Source organism: Pteropus vampyrus, unplaced genomic scaffold, assembly GCF_000151845.1.
Source record: "Pteropus vampyrus isolate Shadow unplaced genomic scaffold, Pvam_2.0 Scaffold117, whole genome shotgun sequence".
In the NCBI taxonomy this organism is placed as follows: domain Eukaryota; kingdom Metazoa; phylum Chordata; class Mammalia; order Chiroptera; family Pteropodidae; genus Pteropus; species Pteropus vampyrus.
Genome location: NW_011888898.1, coordinates 1845880 through 1856039, shown reverse-complemented (window position 1 = coordinate 1856039; position 10160 = coordinate 1845880). Strand labels below are relative to the sequence as shown.

At 49.2% G+C, this 10160-nt stretch overlaps 1 protein-coding gene across 5 annotated transcripts in view; it reads right to left on the bottom strand.

Annotated features, from left to right (window-relative positions):
- Window positions 1-4518: 4518 nt before the first annotated feature.
- The window catches only part of SALL4 (spalt like transcription factor 4), a 14509-nt gene continuing 8867 nt past the window's right edge, over window positions 4519-10160 (bottom strand). For all 5 annotated transcript variants that reach the window (XM_023534054.1, XM_023534058.1, XM_023534056.1 and 2 more), the window contains 3 exons: window positions 6750-9080; window positions 5644-5921; window positions 4519-5137 (listed from right to left, as the gene is read on the bottom strand). In XM_023534054.1, coding sequence (XP_023389822.1) covers window positions 4718-5137; window positions 5644-5921; window positions 6750-9080 — 3029 coding nt within the window. In that variant the 3' untranslated portion in view covers window positions 4519-4717. The remainder of the gene's footprint in view (window positions 5138-5643; window positions 5922-6749; window positions 9081-10160) is intronic.

Below are 10160 nucleotides of genomic sequence, written 5' to 3'. Positions count from 1 at the left end.
CTGCCATTCATGAGTAATGCACTACCTGTAACTTAAGCGGCCAGAGATATATTTGTTATGTATAAGTAACAATAAATTTTAAAAAAAGACAAGACATGAGCATTCCCTATTTAAGTGCTCATTTTGTTTGGAAATAACAGAACTGGGAAAACTGATAGGACCTAGGATAATGACTCCACAAGGATACGCTTCCTCTGCTGAAAAAAACAGCTCCCTTTAAATGGATACATAATAGACATAAAATCCACAAAATAAATGACATCAAGGAGAGAAGAAAGCAAAGGTGTGAATTAGCTGTAGTGTTTAGATCTGAACTTACAATCAATACATCAGAAACACAGGTTTAGCCAAGTCCAGCTCTTCGATGGACTGAAAACAGGCCTCCCTAACACTCAGGGAGGGCCTAGAACCAGCAAGGTTCTGCCATTTTGTAATTCCCAATCTGCTGTTTCCAACGACCTAGGATATTTGTCGATGGCAGTGGTGGAAAAATGCACAAGAAAGCATCAATGAAACGTGGTGGCCCCCGCTGAAATACTGCTGCTTATGGGACCTTATTTGAAGACACATGGAAAACCACCTTAAAAATGACTCCTTCTAGCCTACATTTTTTTTTTCACTTTCATATTTATAAACAATCAATCAGGGAATGACGAAATGTGCTATTGTGTCCATATCCCCTGGTTGATGAGCTGCAAAAAACTAACACTGTCTTCAAGATAAAGGGACTACCAACTCCGGGTGCCTCTTGACTCAGGGGACCACCACCCTCAGTCTCAACAGACTGAACCAAAAGAAGCCACTTGATCCAGACTTGGGACAAATTCTGTCTAACCAAGCAAGACCCTGTAGATTTTGAGCCAAACAGGAGAAAGTGATGGCTACCATATCTGAATGCTTCCTATGCCCCAGATTGTGTTTTCAAGCTCTCATCTAATCTCACCGTATCACGATGAATCAAATATTATCCTCGTTCTGCAGATGAGGTTATCAGTTTCCATAAATTATCTTGCCCTAGGGCATCCAGCTAAAGTACTCACCTGGGACTTTTTTCCCAAATGAAGTTATCTCATCACGCACCCATCCTTTCCCAATTTGAAATGTACCTGTATCATCTAACTACTAATTTGTTTCTGGACTTCCTGTACATGCTCACATGTGTTAACTTTCCTGTGTGGGCTTAAGCCATCTGCTGAGTTGTAAACAGCTGCTGTGGAAGCTGCCTCCGAAACTCTATTGAAAAGCTTCCTGCAAACATGGAGATATTTCAACACCTTCCTTGTCGTGGTTTAGCTACATTGTCACCTGCGTCAACCTGGCACCATCAGCTATGACTGAATGAGCAACCACCTTCCTTCTCCATACCACGACCTCACTTTCAATAGCTTAGGCCAAAAGGTGCAACTTCTCCACCTGAATAGGGGCCACCCCACACTTTCTCAAGGCCCACTCTCCAAATGCATTTACACCATGCAAACAATTCCTTTCCCAGAACAATTATCTTTAAACGGGTTCTGGGGGTGCTGGCTGAAGGCAGAGGGCTGGGCGGGGGGGACGTTTACCCCCCTACCCTGGGTTTTACTGAGATGTAATTGATTTATAACTGGCCGTGCATTCAAGTCAGGACATCAAGATTCCCTTAAATCATCCATCAAGTATCAGAAACAGAGTTCTGAATACACAAAACCCATAGAGAAAGAAGGAGGCAGGTAAGTCTGAAGTTAAAAAGCAAGTTCTGTGGCAGGTGTATGACTTACCTCCTGTGCTCTATAAACTCAGATGATTCACTATACGATGGTGGTGTGCTCACATCACAGTCTACTCTTCAAGAGTGGATTTCAAAGATTAGGGCTGAGAAAAGACACACACATAGAACACACAGAAGCTACAAACATACCCGGAAACATTCATAATCTTTTTCCTAGCAATCCTTCAAGTAGGAACTTACCATAAATTGAGTGCAAGAGAAACTGTCACAGATGATCAAAATTACTTAATAGTTCTAGGGAAGTTGGCGTAGTCTAGCAATAGCTAATTTAACATTTTTAAATGATTGCAGATACTTAAAAAGGATTAGCCAAAAACAGGTTTTACTTTGGAAGATGTCTAACGTATGTTGGAGAGAGGGAAACATAATTTTATTGTTAATTTTCATACATCTGAATCGTGAAAAACATAAAACTTAACTGTGGATTAGTATCAAGAGAGAGAAAGGATAAGAATTATACACTTGTGACCAGGGAATACTAGCTTAAATTAGGTCCTTCCATTTCAGTTATCTGAAATATTGGGTTAATCTTGCTCTCAAAAGTGAGTGGCTGTTTCACCCTAAATTTAGATGAGCTGAGGCCTAAGACAGATCACTCTTTGGGGTGGGGGTGGGGACATGACGACATCCACTTGCAAGGGAAATGGACGTGCAGAAGTCATGTCAGCTCAAAGGCCATCAGAATACAACACCGGGCCTTTGGTGGGCATCAAGAGAACACACTCCAGGATGCTGTGGCGTCCACATCCATGACAATGCTGGGTTTTGCCGTTGGGTTCGCAAAGACAAGCGGCAAAAGGTGGGCGAGAGGGTACTTTACCTATAGGGCATTAACCTGGTCTTGCCCCTGTGTCTCTTCCACAAGCACTTTTTCTACTACTCTAACAATTTTCCCTTGGAGTCAAATGCCACATCCTATGTGACCCTCAGCCCATTCATTCCCCTCAAGGGCCCTGAAGTATGAGATGGTTAAAAAAAAATTGTTTCTCTGCCCAGTGACATGAGCCAGGTAGGTTGGGATGGGTTGAGATGTGGGGTTGCCTAGAGCGTAAGCCTTCTACGGTCACGAGGGAACACAAGCAAACGTTCTCTAGAATGAGATTATTCTAAAAAAAAACTTGTATGAATTATTAAAAAGGAAAGACACCCAACAGTACGTCATGACGTATGTGCTTGTGAATCAGGTCAGGCACGGATGTAACCAGATGTGCATATTCGTTCTAGAACCTGGGGGTGGGGGGAGATCCACAAGGCCCCTAGAAGTAATTGTCAAGTAAAAATTCTCCACTTTAGAGCAGACACTACCAAACAAAACTTACATACACACCTGGTGGGGGGAAAAAAAAATATCCAAAATTTATTCTCCAACAGTCAGCCATCAGCAGGTAAAACTACAGGGTTCTCTCCGTAGATCGCATACATTCACAAGGCATTATCGGCTTAACAGTGAGAAAGCCTCTGGTGTGTTCTCTGTAACAATATCCACTTCACAGTGTAAACAGGTACTATTATTGTATTCACTTACAATTCCAGAAGGAAAGGCACAACTTGGCAAAAAAAAAAAAAAAAAAAATTTTTTTTTGGATCCTAAAGTCAGGAGCAATAACTCAGAGACGAACTTTTGGTAACAGACGTGACCTGCATTCCCACATCGAGGGGGAAAGACTCTTCCACCCAGAAATCAGGGTCTTCCCTTCTCCTTCCACATTAAACCATTCAAGCAACATTTCGTTCGCTTATTACATATACGAAAAGGAAAGTGAAAAAAAAAAAAGTTACAAAAAAACATCTTGAACATCGAGCTGCTCCCACCGTTACATTAACTCTCAGGTTTAAGACGGGGAACACTTCAGCAGTCATAAAATAGGAAAAAGAGAGACTAAGGCTACAAAAACAAAAAATAAATGAGGTAGATAAATTAAAGCTTTCATACCCAGGTACTTGGGCTTGTTCCAACATTGTAGCCTTCATGCAATACTGGGGGGCAGGGTGGGGAGAATCTTCCTAATTACTTGGCATTAAGTCACATCAAGGAAAGTTCTGTGAAAATGAGGGTGTGAGCCCGGGAGAAGCGGCATGCCCTTCCACGAGCTTCTTCGAGAATCAAAGCCCAGTTCTTCAACAGAATAGGCACTGGCGAACTAAATTAAGTCACCTGAGGTTCCCTGCTCAGGTGCCCCCCCTCCTGGTGGTTCAGAAAGAAGGCGGCATCTGGAAAGTGTAGGGCGGATGTTGGCAATTTAGGGCTCCGCCTGGACTGTGATTTAAATAAGCAGCAACTCGCATGCTGACTCCCTAAGGTATAAAGTCAGTCCTTTTATACTGACCGTTTGAGGGCACCCCACTTAAGTTTCCAAGGCCGAAGAAATGTTAGGATTCTGCAACCTTAGTTAAAAAAAAAAAAAGTACATTCAAAACAGAAAAATTAAAGATGGGTGCAGGGTTGGGGGACATACAAAGCAGGTCTCTCTAAAGATGACGGACCTTGTCCATTTACCCGCATACGGTCACCACAGAAGCATATAGCACCCCTTGCCCCGCAGTGAGGCCAAGCACTTGTCTTCTCCATTGTGATTCGATGAGCCCCAACACGAAACAGGTCACAGTCTTCAGGAACAGTGGCTCTAGCTTGTACAAAGGTTTTACGTATAGTTTGTCGCAAGTAACAAAGCTACTTTGCAAGACCCGCTTCTTTCCAAAATTTAAAAAAAAAAAAAAAAAAAACTAGTCTGTATGAATTTTTTTTTGTCTTTTTTTTGCAAAGCAGCATCGCAACATCGTGATTGTAGGACTTGCCTGAGGTTGTGGTCACGACTGTAAACATCATTTGCACATCAGTCAAAAAACGAACAGGAGGAGATGGGTTCTTTAAAAAACAAACCGACGAAAAGGGTCCAGTTCTAGAGCGGTCACTCCGCCTTTCTCCTTCAGTGTGGGCTCCCTCTTGGCTTAGCTGACCGCGATCTTGTTTTCTTCCAAGAAGTGAGGGAGCTGGTGTTTGGGGACGCCGTCGGCGGCGCCCGGCTCTTCCCCGTCGGCACTGATGGCAGACTGGGAGCCATCCATCTTGGAGACGACGGTGCTGCTGGCGACGGAGCTGGCCCCCAGGGACACAGGGAGCGTGGGAATGCCTCCGCCCTGGATCACCGAGATCTCGTTGGTCTTCATGGCCAGGCCGCCGTTGAGCATGGTGGAGTACTGGCTCCACACGACAGGGTCCACGTTCACTGAAGGGGCCATGATTTCCTTGGGAAACATCTCGGAGACCCTCTTTCCATCCGTTCCTAACAGGGCCATGGTGTTCTCGATGGCCAGCTTCCTCCCACGGCGTGCAGAGCTGTTGTTGGCGCCATGTGTCATGTAGTGGACCTGTGGGAAGAGGGACAAAGATTTCCACCCAAACAGATGTGACCGCACGTTGGCGCGCCACAGTGAGTTTGCGCATGCGGTCGGTGCTACTCGAACAGTATTTTAACACAATTCACATTTACGAGTTAGATTTCTTATGTAAAAAAATCCAGATATCTGTTCTCTTGGGAGAAATAACAAAAAAAAAAAAAAATGGTCTTCCTACCTAACTACTTCTTAATCCCGGCCTCCTTTCTGCAACCCCTTTTCCAGTCTGGCTTTGGACTCTTCCAGCTTCTTTAAAAAAAAGCCAAAGACTGTGACAGACACTGCGTGGTTTCCCAGGCAGCCTCATTTCCTCTTCGCCGACTGTCTTCGAAGCGAACGGCTATCTCCTCGGGCTCAGAAGTGACTTGCTCTTAATCACTGTCTCATGACGCTCCAGGCATGATGTGAAACACCTTCCAATTCAAGAGCTGCTGCTCGACACCTAGCCCCATCCCTGCCGAAACCCTAAGGAAACTCACCTTCAAGTTGCCTTTGGTGGTGAAGGCTCGCCCGCATATGTTACACACGAAAGGCTTCTCCCCGGTGTGAGTCCGCTCGTGAATCTGAAGGGCGCTCGCCGACGAGAAGTTCTTCCCGCACCGCGTGCAGCCGTGTTGCTTGGCCTGTCGGCGTGGCTGGGCCGCCAACAAAGGCGTCATGCCCGGCGACATGGTCGCGGGTCCGAACACACCGGGAACTTCGACTTTGACGTAGGCTGGCTGGGCTCGGACGAACGCTGATGGGAGACTGCTCCGACCTGGCAGGCAGAGAAAAAAACCCCAAACCTTTGTCATCCCACATTCTCTCGCTCTTCAAGCCAAAAAGAAGAGCTTTGCAAACGACTGCCCACAGTTTGAGAGCCTGGAAAAGGCTTTTGGGAAACGTACACCTTGGAGGTTCTTCCCTCTGACTTGTTCACCTGCACAGAGAATAAACTCGAACACTTAGGGGAATGTACCACTTTGGTGTAAATGGATGGGCAACCCGTAAACACACGCATCCAAGTTCAAGTTCCTACAGTGACCTTTGAACCATGCCCAGACGCCAACCTTCTCGGATGCTACAATGCAGCTGGTCCCCCACTGTACCATTAATGGCATCAGTGGGCACCCCACAACTCATATGTGAGTTTCCAATGGGTTAGATTCTTTTTCACGCCTCGAGGGTGATTCGCTTGTGAACTTTACATTAGGGAGTGGGACCTCAGCATCAACAAAGTATGGTTTATGTCAATGGCAAAAAAAAAAAAAAAACCAACCAGTGCCCACTTTCTCAAAACTCTGTTCTTTAAAATTACCCGTATACCCCCATAGGGTTCAAACACAAAAATAAAAAGTCAACAAAGAAGCACGCTTACGCTGTCCACAACCAACTTGAATCGCCCGTCATAAATAAAGCATGTCGCCACTAGGATAGAGAACGTTATTATCTCCCTCCACCCAGAAGCACAGAAAGGCTAACTGCCCTACAGACAGAGAAGCTGCTTCACGTATATCACACTCTCCATTTGCAAAGTTCAACCCAGGTTCCTTTGGGATGACCTTGGGCCCAAAACGGACGTAAGTTAAATCCAAAGCTCCGTCACCTTCCAACTCAGTGCGGCTGATCTCCACGCCGTCTGCTCTGCCACCAGCATCGGGAGACTTGGACCTGAAACTTTCTGCTTGGCTATTGGCCGGGGAGACTGCGTGGAAGGACGCGGTCTCCAGGACGTCCGGGCTTCGGCTCTGATACTCCTGGTCCCCCATCGCTGAGGATGACGAGTCGTTGGTCAAGGCATCGCTCTCCACTGAGCCGTTTTCTCTGCTGCTCTGCCGCTGCAGGACAAGAGGAGCAGGCCCCCCCTTCCCCGGGGCGTCTAGGGGAGCCATCGCGGCGAACCCCAGGGCCGGGGACGCCGCGTAGATGTTGGGAAGAGGCATGGGGGCCTTCGAGGCGCTGCTAGGGGCATCCTGGGAGCCGACTTCGTCGACGTCGATGCTTTCGATGACATCGTCGTGACAGACGGCACCTGCGCTGCAGTTCTCACCGACCATCACCGGCTCGGGGCCTGCAAAGTCACAGGGATTATCCGGCAGGGGTGTGTTAGGAATCTGACCGCCCATGTGCATCCGGATGTGCTGCTGCAGCATGACAGCGTTGGTAAACTTCTTCTGGCAGATGGGGCACGAATGTTGCGTCTTTATGGACGTGTTGGTTCGGTGGACCCCAAAATGTGTCTTCAGGTTGCCTTTGGTGGAGAAGGCTCGGTCACAGATCTTACAGCGGAACGGTCTCTCGCCGGTGTGGGTGCGGTAATGCATTTTGAGGGAGCTTTGGCAGCTTAGGACGCGGTGGCAAATGAGACATTCGTTGGGGTCGGTGGTGGCCTTGTCAATGTTCTCCACCAGCTGCTGCAACTTCAGGGTCTCTGACCCTGGCTCGGGTGTCCCTCTCCCCTGGAAGCCACCAACCCTTGGGGAGTTATGGTTTGGCCCCACCCCAGAGAGTAGAGCACCATCCTCACTTTCTGGAGAAGGCCCGGGCTGCAGGTCGCTGGGCAGCGGGCCCCCCATGAGGTCCTTGGGGTTAGTCCCCGAAGAGAGATTCTGAGGTAGGCCTGCACGGGGGTTCCCTGTTACCAGAACAGGTTTGCTTTCTAAAGAGAGACTGCATTCATCTAGGGGGACAGGCACGGAGAGGGTGTAGGGGAGGCCATCGCCTGCAGCCATTCTGTCGTGGAACTCGGCAAACAGCTGGGGGTTTGCCTTCACCTGGGGGTGTCGATGAAAGTGCACCTTGAGGTTGCCCTTGGTGGTGAACCGGTGGCCACAGACAGAGCACACGAAGGGTCTCTCTCCAGTATGAGAGCGGAGGTGGATCTGCAAGGAGCTATCGGTCCCAAAAACCTTGCTGCAGTACTTACACTTGTGCCGGTAGAGGGCGGCCTCGTCTTTGGGTTTGACATCCACCGGGGAGACGTTGGGGGGCTTCCCCTTCCCTTTCTTGGACGGGTCAAACGCCACCGTGGAGAAAGGACTCTGGAAGAGCACAGAGCCGGGGGCCTGAGGTAGCAAAGCACCGGGGAGGCGGCTTGGGAGCACCCTGGACCCATCCGGCCTCAGGGCAAAGGACACCAGCCCCGGGGACACAGAGCTGGTGGTGGAAGGGATGCTTGCGTGAGGTAGCTTGGCTTGTTTCAAGGCGTCCAGGGACAGACCTTGGCTCCCCGCTTTCTGGCTGAGCAGAGCGACGGCCGCGGACACTTGCTGGGACATGTGGCTGCCCAGCGTCTTCAGGGTGTCAGCTCCCGCCATGCCCGAGTGGAGGGCGTGGGAGGCCCACATGTTCACCTGGATGCGGATCTGCTCCGTGAGCTGGAGCTGCTGCAGCTGCTGCTGCTGCAGACACAGAATCTGCTCCAGGACCCACGGGATGCTGTTGGCCCCGGGCAAGGGGGCCGGCAGCGCGTCCGCGCTCCGCTGATTCACCGCCACCTTGGTGCCTCGTAGTGCTTGCAGAGTGACGTTAGTGTTGGCCACTTTGCCTTTGGGTAGATAGCTTAAGTCCTGAGGTGTGGGTGGCAGGGCGGTCTCCGTCTTCAGGTACAGGACAGACTCCGGCCCTGACTTCTCCTTCATGTCTCCCGAGCTGCAGCCGTCCACTCTGTGACCGTCCTTACTGCTTGGACTGTGTGGCTGGTGGCTCAGCACAGCCCCGGAGAAGTCTGTGGGAGGCACCGGCCCCTCACTGTCGTTCATGATGAGGACGGGTGGGATCTTAGTGCAATTTTTCTTATGTTCTAAGAACTCGGAGAAGCTGAAGCACTCTGCACAGCATTTCTCGCAGATGTGAGTCTCCTCCCGACGAGGCCTCTTGACCGTCGCTCGGTCCCCGCTCATGTCATCCGCCGTCCCCAGGTGGTTCACTGGAGCACCTGCAAACCAGAAAGGAAAAGCTCATGACTCTGCCCCAGGAAGGACGAGGGGCCATTTCTCGGGAAGAACCAACCACAACCACAACGGAGCAAGTCTTCACGATCCGTGCCCAACAGGCAGAAACCGTGTAAGGGAACGAGGCCTCCAGAGTCTGAATGAACCAACCACGTGTGCAGTTGAGTCAGCTAACATCCTCCCAAAATAGGTCTGAGTACTAACTGCAGCGCCCATGCGCCCATGGATCAGGACCCTTGCACATGTGGCTCTAGTGGGTCCCAAACCCAATGCCCAGTGTCCGTAAGGGAAGGGGAGATCTGAGACACAGAATAAGGCCCTGAGAAGGGGTTGCCGTGGTTATAAACCAAGGACTGTGGCTCAGAGGGGAGGAAGGTAGGAACCGACAGAAGGTAGGGAGCAGGCGTGGAAGAGATCCGCCCCCTCGGAACCTCCAGAAGGAGCCGGCCCTGCCGACACCTTGACTTCATACTCCCCGTGTCCAACACTGTGCGAGAATAAATTTCTGTTGTTTTCGGCCATTCGGTTTGTGGTCATGGCTTAGGACAGCCCTGGGAAACTCATACAAAATAATCCCCTCAGAGATCTGCACCCCACTCAGAACTAGCTTCCGACAGCAAATGGCTTTCACGCAGTCAATACAAGTGCTGGGAATCTGCTCAAACCCGGCAGCTGACCTCCATCCTGGGTTCATGGAAAGCACAGTTGCAGTGTATCACTCGTTCAAATAATGTAATGGGTGTGCATAATGAAAGTTTAAAAGTGCCAACAATTACGATGGTACTAAATTTACTTAAAAACGTGGAGAATGGCAGGACACTGGGTTGATTTAAATGGAGGGAAGGCCAAGCAGATATTCCCAGGAATCATCTTCATAGAGGAGAAAACACATTGAAAAAATAAAAAAAAAAAAAAATCGCAAGTCTAAGACAGGCATGACCACAGAAAAGACTTCGCTGACCTTCCAGAATATGAAAAACCCATAGAAATGTCTTAAGTTAGGACGTTCAAAGGCTCAATGAGCCATTCTACAAAGAGAGAAGCCCACGAATGTACAGAAGGGG